We start from the raw sequence: 19,364 nt of genomic DNA, 5'->3' as shown, positions 1-19,364 counted from the left end.
ATTCCATTTTAGAAGTCTCCAAGCATCTTGGTTTCCCCCAATTCCCCGCCCAGACCCTCCAATTCCTTCATCGGGCTATCTGATTTTTTATTTTTTAGACTTCTATATTCTCTACACAGCCGCCAACTATTTTTTCAGACTCCCCATTCCTTGGTCAAGTTCTAAAATTTCTTCTTAGGACTACAAACCCCTTCCCAGTCCCGCCAATTCCGTTTCATGACCCCCGATTCCCCCCCAACAGACCCTTCAATTCCCTCTTGAGAACTCCAATCCCCTTCCCGGGCCCCAACCTCCCTCGGAAGCCCCCCTTCAGCCCGTCCGGCCCGAGGGCCACGCACCTTACGCTGCTGCTTCTCCCAGGCCGGGTCCAGCAGCAGGTCCCGGTCCCAGTCGTCCTCCTGGGCCATGTAGTCGCCCATGCTTCCCCCGCCGCCGGCGCCATTGCCCCCGCTGCTGGGGCCGTACTGGTAAGACTGGTTCGCCGCGTGGTAGTCCACCATTCCGCCGCCTCTCGCTCGCCCACCAGCCGTCTGCTCCCGCCGCAGCTCCCGCCCCTCTGCCCGAGCCTCCGCCGCCGCCGCCGCCGCCGCCGCCGCTTCAGCTGCTTCAGCCCGCCCTCCCCCAGCGCCTGCGCACTGCCCGCCGCGCCTGCGCACCGCGCCGCCGCCGCCGCCACCCTCCCGCGCGCGCGCGCCTCCTAACCAGAAAGACGCTGGGACCCGCCTCTGTAATTCGGCGGCTGCGCAGAGTTCACTTCCCCCACCGCCCCTTCAGCTCGTGTACGAGCTGCTTCCCCTCTCCCGCGAGAGCGCGCCCGTTCTCTGCGTGTGGGCGGGGCCAGTCATGAATGATTCATAAGGCGGGGGTCTAGCCATCAAGCCTAGACCTGCCGACTGTGCCGCATCATGTCTTACGCATCCACACTAAACAAGATAGACAGAAATCCCTGCCCTCGTGGAACTACGTTCTAGTGAAGGAAGATAACAAAATCTTTGGAAGTATAGTCCAACATCTGATAAACGTTATGGAGAAAAATTAAGCATGAGCTGGAATGTCAAACAGTACTCCGGGTAGGCTTTGCAGAAAAGGGGAATATTTGCACACAGACCTGAAGGATTCACAAAACAAAACAAGAGTTCCAATCTTGTTTGGAACTCTTGTTAACAAGAGTTAACTCTTGTTAGGTAGATTGGAATAAATATTGGCTGACCAGGAAGGTAAAGGAGTCTGGGGAATTGTCTGTCTTCATTCATTCAACAAACATTTATTGAGCATCTGTGGTGTGCCAGGCATTGTTCTTGGACACTGGCAATAGAGTCCTGAGCATGGTAAGTGATTGAAACATGATTAGTTCTCATGTGGCTCACATGGTGGGGGGGGGGGCAACAGTAAGTAAGCAAATAAATACAGATAAGTGACACTGCCACATTCATATACTTCTCAGATTTAAATATCCAAAGCTTCTGATCTTCCCAAACCTGATCACCCCACAGTCATCCTCATTTCGGTTAATGGTGCCTCCACCCTTCCAGCTGTGTGGGCAATAAGACTTTCTGTCAATCCTTGCCTCCTCTTTGTCTTCACACCCCACATCCAATGCAGGAAATTGTCAGTTCTATCTTAAAAGTATATACAGGTGGTGCAGTTAGGCAACCAACTCTTGGTTTCCACCCAGGTTGCTCCTGTCATGATCTCAGAGTCATTAGTCCCCGAGTGGGACTCCGCATTTGGTGCTGAGTCAGCTTAAGAGTCTCTCTTTCTCTCTCCTTCTGCCCCTCCCCACCATGCTCACTTTCTCTCTCAAATAAATCAATCAATCTTAAAATAAATAAGTAAAATAAAAAAATTTTTAAAAATAAAAGGTATATGCAGAATCCACCCATTTCCTCCTGCCTCCACGGCCCCATCCCAGTCCTGTCCACCCTGCCTTGTCTTCACATGGACCACTGTAGCAGGCTCCTTCCCATCTCCCTGCTCCCTCTCCCAACCCTCCATCACACTCCCTTTCCCACAAGAAGTCTGAGGGAGCCTTGAATCTCTCACCTAATTCTCTCCTTCCTCGTTCAGAACCCCTCCTTGGTGCAATACCAAGTACAAGTCAAAGTCAAAGAAAGGAGGAAAGGCTGAAGGAGTCTTCCCTGCCTTGGCTCAGCCCCACTTTTGAAATAAGATACTCCTGGAGCCCCAGCCAGACCCCCAGTGGATTCCCCATCCTGTCCCCATTTCCTCTTCCAGTTCACCTCTGTCTCTCCCTCTCAGTCGCTGAGCTGCTGCCACATTGCTGACTTCCTCCTCATTGTTCTTCAAACACACCAGGCACCTTCCAGCCTCAGGGCCTTTGCACTGGGTGATACCTTGTTACCAGGGCCTGAACACTTTCCCCACATACTGGATCCCCAGGACTTCAACAGACTCCTTTCCTGCAGGTCTGCAGAAACATCACCTCTTCAGTGAGACCATCACCTCTTCAGGGAGACTTTAACCCTAGTTAAAAGAACATCTTACACCTTCCCTCCTTTTTTTTTTCTTTCAAGAGTACAGACGACCATTTAGCATACTACGTAAATGGCTTGTTTACCGTGATTATCTTTCTCCTTCCCAAGAATGTCAGTCCAGGAGTCACTGCCGTTGCCCTAGTCTCTGAAGCAGTGTCTACACAAGAAAGCAGCTTAATATATCTGAGGTGAATGAATGGATGGACTTAAAACCATGATGAGGACTTTGAATTTTATTGAAAATGCAGTGGGAAGTTTTAGGGAGGACCCTAAGCAGAGGGAGGGCTGGGATCAAGTGCAACTGTTTGCAAGCTCCAGCAGCCAAGGGAGGGGAACAGACTATAGGTGGAATGAGCTCAGGGAGACCAACCAGAGGGCTGCCATGATGGTCTAGGTGAGGACCTGGTCCTTCAGGACCAGGGTCCTGGGAGAGAGCCATGGAGGATGGACAGTGGAAAGATTTGGAAAAGGGGAGCTGACAGGACTTACTGTTGTGAATTGGATGGGGAGTGGGGGTGGACATGAGAATGAAGGAAGAATCCAGACTCAAGATGGCTCCCAAGGTTTGGACCTGAGCGACTGGAGAGTGCGAACTTGACTGGAGTCAAGAAAGCAAAGGAGGTAAGAGTTGGAATTAGAGTAGAGAAAAAACTGGCCCACAGTGTGAACGGAATAGGCTGGGTCACAGTCAGCTACTGGGGATAGGAATGAGAAGACCTGGCTTCTCCAGGCATGGGAGCTTGTGGATTTCTTCCCACCTCTTTCAAAGGCACTAAAAGGGATCCAATGCAACACAAAGGAAGGAGACAGGGCCTGCACACAGCCCATTTTCCCTGGGGATGCCAGGACCTGGCCAAAGATCCAGGAGTGTTGTCTGTGACCTAGGGAACCAACCCAGGACTTTTGTGCTGGGCCTAGTTGGCAGGGAGAGCCACTGGAGCTCTGGGCCACCAGCCCCACCCTGACTGCTCCCAAAGGACACTGAAAGACGTCCCAGACGAAGGGCTCAAAGATGAAGTGGATGGCCCCCATCAGTGAGGTTAAATTAAAGGCTCCCTTTATTTATAAATGTTATTTTTGACTTTTTTTTTTTTTTAAAGTATGCTCTATGTCCAATGTGGGGCTTGAACTCATGACCCCAAGATCAAGAGTCACACGTACTACCGGCTGAGCCAGCCCGGCGCCTGTTGTATTCCATTGCTAATTCTAGTTAGTGAAACGAACCAAACAGGGCTGTGTCCTTCTAGGGTGGGAACATGAACAGATACCAGACGTTGAGAGGGGACTATGGAAGCAGCTGAAATAACACCCCCAAGCCCAAGTGAGCAAGACCAGCAGTAAATGTATCATCTCTTACCACAGACTGGGCTGTTCTCAACTCTTCCAACGCACTAAAGTGGGTGCTCACCCTAGCTGGGAAACTGAGACGCAAGGAGGTCAACCAATGTGCCTTGAGGTCGCTAGGCTAGTGTTTGACCTCAGGCAGTCTTTTTCTATAGCTTCTTAAAGGATCCTCCTAGAGCAACAGCAGTAGGCTAAGCAGGAAAAGCTGTCGTTTCCCAAAGAGGTAAAGGTCATTTCCTCTTCCCTGCAGAGCAGCCACGGTCGGTTGTACAACTTGTATCTACACGAAGGCACCTGCCAAGCGGGGGTGAGTGGGAGTCATACTCACACAGAGTGGGTGATGATCAAATAGCACCCCAATATTGTCTCTTTCTATGCCCCTCCCCTGCCCCTTAGAGCTGGCTCCCCTGTCAGTCACAGAGGCACCTTTGTCCCGGGAACTTGGGCACACCCTGCTTCCTGGCTCCTGCTCAGGTCTGGAACCCAGGGCAAAGGGTGTCCCGCCCTGCCCTGGCTCCGTCAATGTCTCAAAAGAATGATGGGTGTGAATGCAAGCAGATGAGGACCCGGAAGAGGGGACAGGCCAGGCACTGCCACTGCCCTCTCCGCAGGCTAAGTTCACATGTAATGGTTTATGAGAAGGAAATACTCCCTCAGTGACACCTGCCAGGTTACACTAAGGGCTGGACATCTATGATGGCATCTCTTTTGCCGCACTTTTGCCCAAAGGCAGTCGCTGTTGCTGCCACCCCTTCTTCCTGCAGACAGCAGGCTCAGAGCAGAAGATACTTGTCCAAGGTCACTCTGCTAGACTCCGGAATCCTTCCTGTGTAAGACAGGGATAAACCAACCCAGCTACAGATCAAGTAGTATTAGCTAGGACTCCTGGCTGGTGTAGGCTGAAGGTGAATTCCCAATTTTCTTGTAAAATCCTTCCAAGCAGAATGGTGAGGACTAGTTTGCAATCTTGGGTATGAACAACGCAACCTTGGGAGAATCTTGAATCTGAAATTAACAATGACTCCTGTTTTCTTTTTTTTTTTTCCCAATGACTCCTGTTTTCTAAGAGCCAAGAACATGCTAGGCCCTGATGAGAGACCTTTACTGGCCAGAGGTCCTGGACTTCCCACAACTGACAAGGGTGGGTCATTCTCCCCATTTCACAGATGAGGAAACAGATACAGAGGCAGAGTCGCCAAGCCAAGGGCACACAAGGATGGGCTGAACATTAGTCAGGACAGGAGGTGGACTGAATCCTCCCTCATTCCCTCCACCAGCCTGTCAGGCCAAAGGGCAAAGGTGTGCCTCCCCTCACCAGAAACCCACTCCTGTTCACCTGCCTGTTCCAGAAGGCAGAATTGCCAGGCACACCCAGCGGCAGGGTTGGACTCCTACAACCTATTCATTCACATCCTCCTCCTTGCTGACTCACGGCTGCCGGCTTGCGACTGGTGACCTGACACGTCAGGAAGGTGGGTGTGGAAGGTCCGTTGTGGGGGGGCGGGGATTGGGGTAGGGGAGGAAGTAGGAGGAGGGAGGCCCCAGGCAGAGGGAGGAGGCTCCAGAGAGTGGGCAAAGGTCTGCTCCCGGGCGCCCTCTGGTGGGCCAGGGGCAGAGGCAGGAAGCCAATGAGCAGGAGAGACCAGGAATAAGAAGTCATCAAATCTTTATTCAACGCCGGCTGGCCAAGTTACTGGGAGGAGGCCATGATGCTGGACACACCTGTTGGGAAGAGAAGAGGGGAGCAGGTCAACATGGCGAGAATGGGAAACCAAGGGGCACCTGGGTGGCTCAGTGGGTTAAAGCCTCTGCCTTCCGCTCAGGTCATGATCCCAGGGTCCTGGGATGGAGCCCCACATCGGGCTCTCTGCTCGGCAGGGAGCCTGCTTCCTCCTCTCTCTCTGCCTGCCTCTCTGCCTACTTGTGATCTCTGTCAAGTAAATAAATAAAATCTTTAAAAAAAAAAAAAAGAATGAGAAACCAACCTCCAGCCACCAACCATGGCACCCACAATTCTTTAGGGGTGGCATATCACAAAACTTTTCTGGGCCCTTATCACCTTCAAAGTCAGATTTTTTGTTTTGTTTTGTTTCTTTTTGAAGTAATCTCTGTCCCCAACATGGGGCTTGAACTCAAGACCTCCAAGAGTAAGAGTCAGACTAAGCCAGCCGGGCACCCCACAAAGACAGTATGGGGCCCTAGTAAAGAAGTTCGACTCTGGGGGCACCTGGGTGGCTCAGTCTTTAACTGTCTACCTTCCGCTCAGGTCATGATCCTAGCTAGGGTCCTGGGATCGAGCCCCGTGTAGGGCTCCCTGCTCAGTGGCAAGCCTGCTTCTCCCTCTCCCACTCCCCCTGCTTGTGTTCCCTCTCTCTCTGTATCTATGTCAAACAAATGAATAAAATCTTAAAAACAACAACAACAACAACACAAAAACAAACAAACAAAAAAACCCAATCTCGACTCTAGAGCAAGGAGACCTATGTAAGAATCACAGCTCTGCCTAGTACCAGATGGGTGACCTTAGGCAAGTTCATTAACTCCAGCTTTCCCGCCTGCACGAGGCATGGACCCCACAGGGCCCTAGGACTACATGACATGCTCAGAACACCTGGCAGCCAGTTCTTGCTCCTCTCACCGCTGTCACAGCAACACTCTCCACATGCCACCTGTAAGACACACTAAGCACCAGCCTTGTACCTCCCCCCGGAGAGCCCTTTGCAGCAGGGTCTTCTCCCCAGAACCCAACATGGGGGTGGGAGGGGGGCACTTCTCGCTTACAGTGCGGGTCTAGACACCCTCCATGCAAAGGGGCCCACCAAGTTTAGCTCCAGATGAGCTGGTTTGTAGTGAGAAGCCACGCTGGGCCAAGACACAGCTTTACAACCCCAGAATCAGACTCGAGGGTGGGGGAGGAGACCCAGGGCGTGAGGGAGTGGCCAACCTCTGGCCCCGGGTTCTCACTCCCTCGATGACGCGCGCATAGTGTGCAGATCAGAGGGCTGACTGCACAGCTATCCCACTTCCTTCCCGGCTGAGGGACCAGCAGGGCCAGTTCAGCCGAGGACCACCGTGGCTCTCTGCTCTGCTTTCCGCACAGACGGCCTCACTCCGCTCCTGTACCTCCACGACGTGCATGTGTTTCGTCACATACAATAATATCCTCTCCCGTATGGGGTTCACATGAGGACCAAACAACTTAGTAAGCCTCAGAAACGACATAATATTTGTCAGAATGACTGCTGCCAGCGTCCCCACTTTTTGGATGAGGAAACTGAGGCACAGGTAAAACCACTGGCCCCAAGTGACAGAGCTAAGAAACCAAGAACCGAGAGCCCCACTTAGCTACCTGACTCCAGAACCCGTGGACACTTTCTGGTGTCCCTGTTTTTGCAGACACCAGGGCCAAGGTGCCATCCCCAGAGACAGACGGCAAAGAGACCAGAGCACCCAGGAGTCCCAGGGAAGGACTCCTCTGCCCCCTGCCCCACCTCCCTCAGCAGGAAGCCCTGTGAGAGAAGCCAGTGGGCTCCAGCAGATGCCAAGTTCCCGGGCCGGAACCAGACCACAGCCACCCAAGTCTTCTGGGGCCCCAGCCCTGGCCCGTCAAAGGGCAGCTCCTTAGATGCATAGCCTGAAGCCTTGGGCCCCCACTCACTGTCAAAATCGATCTTCTCCACGATGTTCTTGGGCTTGATGCTCTCCTCCTGGCTACAGATGAAGATCTGGCCCGACTCGTCAGCACTCCAGCCGTACTTGCTCATCCACACCTTCAGCTGGCTGTCTGCAGGGGACACGGGCCGGGCGGGCGGCTCAGGCACCCCGCCCCCGCAGGACCACAGCCGAGGCTGGGGAGCCCCCATGCTGGCTGCCTCAGGGAACACAGGTGTCTCCTGCGGCCATGCGTGCTTGCGTTTCCATGGTTTGTTCTCGGAGAGGCAGCCAGAGGGAGCCTGTCGGCTTTCCCACCCTGACGTGACCACAGGGCCTATCTCCCCTTTCGGTTTCTCCCTCGCTTTTCTCTCCCAGCGCAGACCTTAGTTTCCAACGACAGTGGTACACTTCCTTCTCTGCTTTTCCATACAACTTGGAAATGGTTTTAAAATTATGTCCTCGCTATCACGACTCGTAAGGCCAGAGCCTCAGCTGGGAATTTCTTTGCAGGCTGTTTTTGCTCTTAAAAAAACTTGGGACACCTGGGTGGCTCAGTTGGTTACGGGCTGCCTTCAGTTCAGGTCATGATCCCAGCATCCTGGGATGGAGTCCCACATCGGGCTCCTTGCTCGGCAGGGAGCCTGCTTCTCCCTCTGCCTCTAGCCTGCCACTCTGTCTGCCTGTGCTTGCGCGCTCGCTCTCTCTCTCTCTCTCTCTCACAAACAAATTTAAAAAAAAAAAAAATCTTAAAAAAAAAAAAAAAAAACCTGCCAGGAAGGATGCATGGCCAGAAGACAACCTGCTGCTTGAGGTAACTCCTGTGGGACTGTTAGCAATCTGATAAATTCGTCTGCTTCTCTTTAGACACAAGTCTAAGGGTTGCTTGATCCCTTTTTGACTTACTCTCCCTTTTAAATATGTAAAACAGGGTGCCTGGGTGGGTTAAGTGGGTTAAAAAGCCTCTGCCTTGGGCGCCTGGGTGGCTCAGTAGGTTAAGCCGCTGCCTTCGGCTCAGGTCATGATCTCAGAGTCCTGGGATCGAGTCCCGATCGGGCTCTCTGCTCAGCAGGGAGCCTGCTTCCCTCTCTCTCTCTCTCTGCCTGCCTCTCTGTCTACTTGTGATTTCTCTCTGTCAAATAAATAAAATCTTTAAAAAAAAAAAAAAATGGTAAAAAAAAAAAAAAAAAAGCCTCTGCCTTCCGCTCAGGTCATGATCTCAGGGTCCTGGGATGGAGCCCCACATCGGGCTCTCTGCTCAGTGGGAAGTCTGCTTCCCCCTCTCTCTCTACCTGGTTTTCTGCCTACTCGTGATCGATCTCTCTGCCAAATAAATAAAATCTTCAGAAAAAAATATGGAAAACACCTACCTGATGAAACGCACTTAGTATAGCCTGACACAAACTGTCCAAGAAAAGTTAGCTTCTGCTAAACAACAAAGAGCACAAGCACGCACACTCTACAGATCAAAAGGCAAAACTACCCAAATAAGGTACTGAAATCTCACCCCCAAAGCCCCGCTCCCCAGTGCTGTGCTCACCCCGCCCTCCCAAGGAGTAACCATTTTCCTTAGTTTTAATTTCCTTCCTGTTTCTTTTTGCAAAAACAAGCAAATACACAAACATGCTTTCCTTCCCTTCTTTTCTTCTTCTTTTTTTTTTTTTATGGAAGGATCTTTTATTTATTTATTCATTTATTTTAAAGTAGGGAGCTGAACTCACAAACCCTAAGATTAAGAATCAGATGCTTAACTGACTGAGTGCCCCAGGTGCTCCTGGAAGGATCTCTTGAAAAATCAAACAAAAGGGGCGCCTGAGTGGCTCATGGGTTAAACCTCTGCCTTTGGCTCGGGTCATGGTCTCAGCCATGCATCGCATCAGGCTCTCTGCTTAGCAGGGAGCCTGCTTCCCCCTCCCCCTCTGCCTACTTGTGATCTCTCGATCAAATACATAAAATCTTAAAAACAAACAAACCAAAAAAACCCCACAACTACTCACTACTCACCCGAGCCCCAGGAGCAATCCTGAGTGCACACTACACTTGCACGTCTCATTTTGTCATCTGTTTTGCTACCTCCCTGAGAACAAATCTGAGCCATTCTGTCTCATTCATGGCTACATCCCCAAGACCTAAGACAGCCTGGTACTGAGCAGGCATTCAAATGACTCACGTAGAATAAAATAAACGAATGCCGGAGGATCTCCCCAAGGAAGGGCATGTTTGTACCAGTCCCTCACTCCTTCAGTAACGAGCTGGGTGGGACCTTCAATGCTGACTTGCTGGCGCAGGGATGGGCCCATCTGAGGAGCTGGCTGAGAACCATGGCCCCTGACCACCCCTAACCTCCTCGATTGGCACTGGGGACCCAAAGAGGCCTTACCTGTCAGATCCCCGAGCATCTCAGCCAGCAGCCAGCGATCAATGTGCTGGTAAGTGATGCCCACAACGTGGCAGATAACTGCAGTGGGGGGAGGAATGAAGACTGTAAAGGGCCACTCCCTACCCCTTCCCCCTGGGGAGCCCAGGCACCAAGACGGACTTACATTTTCGAACAGAGTCTTCAAAGCCAGTTATACCTTCCAGAAGGTCCATGTTTTCATCCAGGGCTTGCTGTGAGGGAAAGGATAACGTTCCCAATAATGTGAATGACCTCAAGTACATCATCATTAATGAAGTCAGCAACAGAAGCTACGATTTGGGCATTCACCTCACATGCCAACTTTCTTCTCTGTGTGACCCTATGACCTAAGTTACTATTTTCTGCCCATTTTTAGTGATGAAAAAACCAAGGCTCAGGGGAGCTAAGTGACTTGCCCCAAATCAGAGAGCTGGGGGTTGAATCAGGCAGGCAGAAACCACAGACCCAAAGAGGGAAGAGACAGAAACTTAGCTAACTGCACTCACCCACCTCCTCCTGCTCCTATCTCACTCGGAGAAAAGGCCAAGTGTCCTACCATGACCCACAAGGCCCCACGGGATCTGCCTGTCACGTCCTCCCACTCAGCCCTTGGCTCCAGCCACAGGGGCCTCCTCGCTGCTCCCCAGACACACCACAAATCCGCCCACCTTAAGGTCTCTGCACTGGCTGGTGCTGAGTCTCGAACTCTCCTTCCCCATGGCTAGCACCCCTACACCCTTCAGGCTTCTGTCCACAAGTCACCTTCCCAGCAGGGCTCCCTGTGACATTAGCGTGGGAAATGAGAAACCCACAAGGACAATGCAGAGGATATACAGGACAGTAACTGTCCCGGGAGCCAAATGATAAAAGGATTTGAGGGAGCAGTGTGTGTCCCTCCCCATCAGAGGTGGCCGACAGGGCGGACAGTGCGTGCATGCGCTTGTATACATGTGGGAGACCGGGGGATGGAAGGCTGGCCATGAATGCCTGAATGGAATGAACACAACGGCTTCAAGTGAGCAGGGAGAGGAGAGACTGAGCACAGGCAGCCCAGCCCACGAGCGGCATTACCAATGGTCCCACTCTGCCTGACATGGAGGGGTTTCCTGGGATGTGAGACTTTCCACTCCATGGGGTACAGACAAAGAGGGTAAGAGGTAGATGTGGTAGGGAAGATGGGAGGTTCGGGGGGAGTTTTCTTCTTATTTTTTTAAAGACTTTTATTTATTTGGCAGAGTGAGAGAGAGCAAAAGCAGGGGGAGCGGCAGGCAGAGGGAGAAGTTGGCTCCTCACTGAGCAGGGAGCCCAGTGTGGGGCTCGATCCTAGGATCCTGGGATCCTGACCTGAATTGAAGGCAGATGCTTAAATGAGCCACCCAGGTGTCCAGACAGTTCTCTTCTGTAGGCAAGAACGAACTAGAGGGTGGACATGGTCTCTGGTGACAGAAACAATCAGGGAAGGCCAGGCCTGCTGCTATGAGAGGAGGGAGAGGCGCTGAGTGGGCAAGAAGGAAGGGGAACAGGGCACCAGCTGAGGGGTGGTCTGAAACAGAAAAGCGTTCAGTCGGCTGCCAGCAGATGTCGAGGCTGAGAGCAGTAACACATGGGACTTCTGCTTTGACTGCTTATATTTTCCCACAAAACAAGGCAGAAGAGCACTAGCTGTGATGAGAAGGGAAGGAGGAGAGGGGATGAGAAGGCGTGAAGAGCTGGGATTGGGCAGTGAGACCCTGGGCTAGGAGGGGATAAGCCCCAAGGACATGATGGGCCTTCTCCTGGCCTCTCGCAGGGTCTCCCATGCAGACTTCTGCTAACAGACGAAGCACAATGGAGGACCCGGGCTGCTGGTCAGGCCCAAGGACGCCAGGCTGGAGACCTCCCAGGGTGAGCTGGGAAGCTAGGAGGAAGTGGTCAGGGGGTAGAAACATATGGCATTCACAGGCAGAAGAGGGAGCGGTTATTGCTAAAGGCGGGTGCCGGGCGGCAGCTCCCCACCTTCCCTGAGCATCGGAAACACCTGCTTCAGATCCCGAAGCCTGGACCACACACAGGCTGATTAGATCATACTCGGGGCTGGAGTCAAGGATCATTTTTGTTTTTTTAAACCCCTTGGGGGTCCAATGCACCTGAGCTGCAGGGCTAAGGGGTTTCGGGGGGAGAGACATGGGTCTGGGAATGATGGTGAGAAGGACCCTTGGCAGAAGTGGAGGGTGGGGCTCCAGTTCAAGAGCAAAAGGGAAAGAGCATACAGAAGTGGGAGGACTTTGGGAGGAAGGACAGACATGGGTGTGTGCACATGTGCCCCAACCCGGGGGCACAAGGGACAACGTGGGCGTCCTGGCTCAGTGCGAGGATGACAAGTCCGTGCAGTCACCCTCGCAAAGCCCTGAGCGGGGATCGCCCACAGTTATGCAAGCAGACAGCAAATGGGCACGGCTATTCCTTTCAGCCGCCTGTCCCAGCTCAACTCAGCCCAGCCGCCCACCCTGGCCCCACAGCCAAGTTACCCAGAAGGCCTGGAAGTGGCAGGTCTCCAGCAGGTCTCCGAGGTATAAAATTTGTCGGATTGGCCGTTCTTCTTGCTAAAAGAAGAATGTGTTAAGGGAAAACAGCCCTGAGCTTCAGGGGCTGCCGCTGAGTCCCAGACCACCTCTCCCTGCCCACCTTCTGTTCACTGCAGCACAGTTAAGACAACAAGCGAGCCAGCAATAGAGCCACGAAGCCAAACACTGGCCTGTCCATACTCTGGGAGGAGCCAACTCTTAGAGAACCGGCGTGGAGAGGCAACAAGACACACTGGGATGTGAAAAGGCAAGACACAGACCAACACGCGTAAGAGACCACCATCTGGGTGGGGGACTGGTGTGTGTGTTGGGGGGGGGGCACACACACGTATGTGAACACACACACCTGTACTCATTCGTCTATAGGGTATCTCCAGAAAGGCAACCCAAGAATGGCAAACAAGTGTTGCCCCCTGGCAGGGGAATAGAGTGGCTGTGGGGCAGGGAAAGGAGGAAGCCTTATCTCTTTCCACTGTATGCTTTTCGTACTTTTAACAGCGAACGGTACATCTACTTTTTTCTTTTATTTGGAAAGCCCCTGAAACAGACTCCTAGGGAGGGGGGCTGATCTCAGAAGGCAGACACTCCCACAGACACACCTGGCAGGGCGGGTTCACTGCTAAGTGATGGGCAGGTTAAGTGTGACAGCGTCGGGACTGAGTGCCAGAGCATGGATGAGGGACTCTGCCAAGCTTGTCAAGGAGCCCGACTTGGGATGCAATCCTGGGACTCCAGGATCAGGACCTAAACGCAGCTACTTAACCGACTGAGCCACTCGGGTGCTCTCACTCTGAGGTTGAAACCTTTTACAGCTTCCCGGTCCCCTTCTGAGTCTGACCAGATTGCATTTTGCAATCCATGGTGAGGCTGCACCAAACTTCCTCTCCTGCCTCTGAAAGACCACTGACCTCTTCTTTTTTTCTCCAGGCCTTCTTACCTCCTTACCTCCGCCCAGATCACCCTTCCTTAACACTCCATTTAGCTCATCTTTTGGACGTCCCCTCCTCCAAGAAGCCCTCCCTAACATCCAAACAGGATCAGGGGCCTCCTCTGACCTCTCCGAACCCCAAGCCCAGACTGTAGGCCGTCACTGACAAGAGGACCTCTGTCCCCCACTGCATGGTGAGCTCTGGAAGGGCAGGGGCCAGGCCTGTCCCGGGCCCCCAAATGTCCCACCCAGCACAGTACCAAGCCCAGAGGAGGCGCTCTGAGTTTGCAGCTGAACTCACAGCCCGCTGACCTGGGATATTTATCTACCTTGCCCCCAGCCCTTCCTCCGCACAACCCGCCAGGACACTGGAAGGATACGTGTGCCTGATCAATCATGCACTTGCACAGTGTGAAGTCCGTGTGGGGCAGGTTGGTGAGGGCCTTCAGCAGGATCTGGGCAGTGACTGTGGTCTGAAAGAAGGCTGGGTTGAACTGGTACCTGGGAAGGGGAAAAAGAGACAGAGCCTCAGCAGCCTCTTCAGGTACCGGAGGCCCAGTGCTGTGGCCCAGAGCTCAGGAGCTGGACATACCTGGGCTCCAGTCCCAAACAGCATTCTTGCTCTGTGACCTTAACCACCCTGACCTAGTTTCCTGTTCCATAGATGGGGACAGTTAATCCACCCAGCCACCCCATAAGCCAGATGCTGTTAAGTGGTTCACAAGTAAATGAATACGAAGTACAGTCTGCAGCAGAGGTAGAGGCTCTGGAGCCAGACTGCTTCGGTTCCCACTGGCCTCATAAGTGACCCTGGACTACCTCTTTGAAATTCTCTGTGTTATCGGTCCCCTCCCTCGAAACAAGGGGCAGTAACAACCCTGTCTACTTCAAGAAGACACTACAGCATCTGACTTAACACCCACAAAACTTAGAGCACAGAAGCTAACACACCATGAGCACTCACTAAACAGCAATTACGCCATTAACGATCTAAACAATCCCACAAATACAAGTGTTCTTAACGCCATTTTATAGATCTCCAAACTGAGACAACATATAAAAGTAACACAGCTGACAGCATGTCAATATGGCACGGGGTGGGGGGATAGAATGCAAAGGTCTCCATCCACAGGAGAACGAGTGGTTTAGACAATCGCACAGGAAGCCCTACACAAGAATGACAATAAATTGCAGCTGCAGGGGGCGTCTGGGTGGCTCAGTGGGTTGCCTCTACCTTCTGCTCAAGGTCTCAAGGTCGAGATCTCTGAGTCCTGGGATGGAGCCCCGCATCTGGCTCTCTGCTCAGCAGGGACCCTGCACCCTACCCCCCACCCCCGCCTCTGCCTCCCTCTTTGTCTACTTGTGATTTCTGTCAAATAAATAAAAAAAAACTTTAAAAAAAAAAAAAAAACTGCAGTCGCAGGAAAAATGGATCGATCTCACAAACCCGGTGCAAAGTGGAAGACGCCAGATTCCGAAACGCTCATGCTGTAGGACTACATTTGTGTCAAATTCAACACAGGCAAACCCGAACCAAGCTCCTCAGGACACATGCATGTGTGGTAAACTCACATAAAATCAGATCACGAGATTCTATGACCTCCACCAACAAGTAACTTGTTCCAATTGCTTTTGAACCCCGGCTGAGTATTTACATAGGCCCCTCTTACCAGACATCATAATGTGCCAGAGCAGAGAGATACGTTCAATGAAAGAGATTGCAGAAGAGTTCCCATGGCCTGTCAATTCTGAGATACTCCTCAAGGATCATCCTAAGAGCTCATTGTTCCTGCTGTGCCAACAATCCTCTAATGATTCTAGTAAAATGGTCATCTATATTCTTTATTAGTCTTGGTTCTCCAAGGGAACAGAACCAACAGGATATGGAGAAGAAAGAGATTTTAAGGAATTGGCTCATGCAGTTGTGGAGACTTGGAAGTTGCTGCCTGTGTTTCTCCTCAAGGATTTTGATGGATTCCTTTCTCACCCAATATGACACTTCTTGGCAATGGGATCTTGCCATTCTTCATGTGAAGTAGCATTATATTTCTTCCCCAACCTTAAATCAGAAGTGGCCTTGTCATTTGCTTTAACCAACAAAATGCCACAGAAGTAATGCTGTGAGACTTCTAATTCTATGCCTCAAGAGACCTTGAAGCTTCTGCTCTTACCTTCTACCAAAAGTCTGACTTGTAAAGAAGCCATAAAAAAGGACACCAAGGAATATTACAACCTTTTGTTTACTGTTTTGGAGGTAAGGGGAAGTTCCAGGAGTTTCTCTCGTCCTATCTTCCTTTTTTTTTTTTTAATTTGACAGACAGAGATCACAAGTAGACAGAAAGAAAGGGGGGGAAGCGGACTCCCTGCTGAGTGCAGAGCCCGATGTGGGGCTCAATCCCAGGAGTCTGGGACCATAACCTGAGCCGAAGGCAGAGGCTTTAACTCACTGAGCCACCCAGGTGCCCCTTGTCCCATCTTCCTATCATAATAGTTCTTACTCCAAACATATAGAGGCAATGTAGAGATTTTTCAGTGGCCAAAAATGTTTATTCTAACTCTTCATTCAGAATCTGAGATCTCCATAGGCTGGATCTGTGGGCCTACTGAACCCTTTGTGAGATGAAATCAAGCTTGTAAAATTTTCAACACAAGAGGGCCTTTTTCCAGTTTAACTCAGAGCCCAGTTGCATGCCTGTGCCTAGTTGTAGGAGGATTGGAAAGCATACAGGGGAACGTGGATATTTGTCGGGCAGTAACAATTTTGGCAGAGAATTTACTGCCCAACAGATATCTGTGTCCCTCTGTGTGTTTTCTGTTCCTCTTGTAGTTGGGCACAGGCATGTAGCTTAGGTACTTATTTCTACTCAATATATACCTGGGATATGAACACACAGATAATCATCAATTTATGTGCAGGAATTGTAAGTAAATCATTAAAAAAATTCTGTCCCTCATTAGTTATATGAAAATGTTCATGTTGCTATGCTAGGAGCCAGTGGACAGATCTGGAGCCTGACAATTTTACAATAGAACACATGTTCATGATTTATTCTCCTTTAGCCTAAGATAGGCTCTGTCTCTGGGTTCTCTTTATATTCTTTAAATAGCTCAAATGAGAAAGTAGACAATATATAGGGAAGATAGGAAAAAAAATACACAGACCAGAAACTTTGTTTTACACGCATTTTATCTTTCGATAGGAAAAATAAATATTCCAGACCTCTTTAAATAGAAACGTTCAGTCTGAAGTATTTCTTTTCCTTCATCCCTTTCTTTCTTTCTTTTTTTTTTTCATGTTGTGTTGATGAGTTTCCATGATATATAGGAATTAGGGCTGAATGGGGAACATAGAGGCAGTGAGAAGTGAGAAAAGTGGAAGTCGACCTAATATTTCTTTTTTTTTTTTTTAAGATTTTATTTATTTATTTGACAGGCAGAGAGAGAGAAGAAGCAGGCTCCCTGCTGAGCAGAGAGCCCGATGTGGGGCTCAATCCCAGGATGCTGGGATCATGACCTGAGCCGAAGGCAGCGGCTTTAACCCACTGAGCCACCCAGGCGCCCCGACCTAATATTTCTGAGGAGGCTTTGGAAATCTTGGCATATTACTGAAGACATAAGAGAGCCAGTGAGCATTAAATACACTCCTGCATTTAGTGAAACTGCCACAGAACAGGGTACTTCCACCGCCCCAGATCTAATGTTCTCAACATACCAATCTATCATTGTCAACTTTGAGTATACAACGTGATCAATAGTATGTTAAATTACTATGCTGTTCTCTGGATTAAAAAGGCACATATCAACCCAGTCTTTTCTAGCCTTCCACTAAACTAAATAAAACATGGAAAAAGCTGGTTAAAAAAAAAAATCAAACAAACAAACAAACCAGATCATGAGAGCCTAAAAGTGGTTACAAGGGTGGGGGGTGAGGTGACTCGCACAAAGTATTCAAGTCAAGGGGCCTGGGGACCTGACAACACTCAATTTTGTGGTAAGTGTGGTGTTCACATGGGTTCTCACTTGTACTTATTTAACTAGGATTTAGTGTTTTGTACCAACCTATACATATAACCCTTAATTAATTTTTAAAAACCATCTCTCCTGTCCCAACTCCCTTGGCTTCCTGGCCTTGCACACCAACAGAAGCCATATCCCAAAGACCAGCCCAACTCTGGCCTCATCCAATATTGAGAGTGTCCCCCTGCCCCGGATGGCTGCAGGCCTGGAGGTGGGGATGGAGGCAGACACTCACAGCTTCAGGACAGCCAGGTTGGCTTCCAGATCATAGGCGTTCTCCTTGGCCTGTGTCTCCACATACCGTTCCAGGGTGGCCAGATTCTCAGGATTGTACCTATAGAAGAATCCAGACAGGAGAACAGAGACAAAAAAGGAGCTGAGGCCAGTCACTTTATGGAGGCAGGGCAGCTGGAGGAGAACTCTGGCACTGGCCACTTACTCTTACATCAGCTCTATAACCTCTAATAACACTTACCCACCTTACAGACCTAAACCAATGCTCTGAACCACCCCACCCCCACCCCATCAGACTCCTGGGACTTTTCTAGGCTATCCCCCCACCTCTCAGCCAATCAGTCACTGTAACTTGTACACCTGGCCTCCTGGGCATCTTTGCCCCTCACCCCTCCTCCCTGCTCCAGACCCCCACACTGGTTTAGTCCCATCCTTTCGTGCTTAGCTTCCCCCATCCTAGCCCTGACTACTTCAGGCTATTACTGCCTACTGCCCGGTTTGTCTGGGCTCTGAACTGGGAACTCCCTGGAAGCACGGCCTGGGACTGTCCTGGTCACCTCTGGTCCCCAGCACTGCCCAGCGCGGACAGAATAAATTTCAGTGACATGTGTCCAGTGAATTGGAACATGTGTCCAATGAGAGGAAAAAAAAAGAGAGAGAGATGAAGAGGCACTGACGCACACTATGAGAGGCTGAGGAGCGGAGTCACAAGAAACTGAAGGACTGTGAGAGAGAAAGCTGAGCAGCAGAGAGAAAGACCTTAAAGCAATTAAAAAGTGAGAGCACTCTGAGGTAGGCAGGGCTGTCTCGTGTCCGTAGGCCCCTGCAGTGCCGTCTCCTTACACACATTCCCCTCCAGGGCGAATGGGAAAACCTACTCCCGGGCAAGTCCAGGATGCTAATCACCCCTTGCGCTTTCTAGAAAGTCCCATCCACCACGCCGCTTGGCCAGAAACGCTCCCTCCGACCGGGCTCAGACCTGTCGATACCCTTGAGCAACTTGCCCACGTTCGCTCTCATCTGCTCAAACATCGCCATGACGAATGTCGCCTCCCACGCCGGGCCGGAGCCGAAGAGCCAGCCGGTACGGCCTCCCCGAGGACCGGAAGAGGAAGAGGTGGTGGAAACGGAAACTACGTCGTCGTCTTGGCGGCCGCCACGTGACTTTCCTCCCGGCGGGCGCAGTTGACGCGTGCGCATACGCTCCCCCCAACCCGGACCCACAGCGTGAAAAAAGGCTTCATCTAGTCCAGTACGCAGGCGCCGGTTAGGGGCGAGGAGGCGGGGCGAAGCTTTTCCCGGGCCTCGCGTAAGGTGTACTAGCTCCTCAGGGTCGTGTGTGTGAACTCCGCGCCTGGGAGACCCCCTACTGGCGTGCGGGCTTCGTGTTGCGCGCGATCGTGAACTCACAAAACCGTGCTGGGGAGCGCGCAGTATACCTTAACTTGGGCCTGGCCAGATTCCTTAGGGAAGTGCCCTTTGAGGTCCCCATTGCCCCAGGCCTCGGCTTCTGAAGCAGGATCCTGAGCTCTGGGATCCTCTACCTCGTCCCCACACTCCTCCCCAACCCCAGGGCTAGGGACCCGTAAGGTTGTGATGATGCTCTACCCGGCACGGGCACGCTGGGCTGAAGGGCTCCGGTACCCTGCTGGCCTGCGCTCAGTCCCCTACGGTCTTAGGGGAGAAGGCGAGCGCCCTTCTGCACACTTTAGGCGCGAATGCACAAGCATGTG

At 51.5% G+C, this 19,364-nt stretch overlaps 2 protein-coding genes across 6 annotated transcripts in view; both read right to left on the bottom strand.

The window, feature by feature from the left end:
• ACTN4 (actinin alpha 4) overlaps window positions 1–563 on the bottom strand; it is a 68,802-nt gene extending 68,239 nt beyond the window's left edge. For 4 of the 5 annotated variants that reach the window (XM_044256560.1, XM_044256557.1, XM_044256556.1 and 1 more), the window contains exon 1: window positions 339–563. In XM_044256560.1, the coding sequence (XP_044112495.1) occupies window positions 339–500 (162 nt within the window). In that variant the 5' untranslated portion in view covers window positions 501–563. The remainder of the gene's footprint in view (window positions 1–338) is intronic. The other variant, XM_044256555.1, reaches the window with a different exon arrangement.
• Window positions 564–5,488: 4,925 nt separating this feature from the next.
• Window positions 5,489–18,748, bottom strand: EIF3K (eukaryotic translation initiation factor 3 subunit K). The gene is made up of 8 exons (XM_044256554.1): window positions 18,611–18,748; window positions 17,633–17,731; window positions 13,761–13,881; window positions 12,396–12,470; window positions 10,034–10,100; window positions 9,871–9,948; window positions 7,498–7,623; window positions 5,489–5,561 (listed from the first exon to the last, which is right to left on the bottom strand). Exons 1-8 carry the CDS (start codon window positions 18,667–18,669, stop codon window positions 5,530–5,532), a joined length of 657 nt encoding a protein of 218 aa, XP_044112489.1. The 5' UTR covers window positions 18,670–18,748; the 3' UTR covers window positions 5,489–5,529.
• Between the last annotated feature and the right edge of the window lie 616 nt (window positions 18,749–19,364).

Source organism: Neovison vison, chromosome 7 (assembly GCF_020171115.1).
Source record: "Neovison vison isolate M4711 chromosome 7, ASM_NN_V1, whole genome shotgun sequence".
Taxonomy (NCBI): domain Eukaryota; kingdom Metazoa; phylum Chordata; class Mammalia; order Carnivora; family Mustelidae; genus Neogale; species Neogale vison.
The sequence above is the reverse complement of the archived record's forward strand: the minus strand, read 5'-3'. Positions and strand labels throughout refer to the sequence as shown.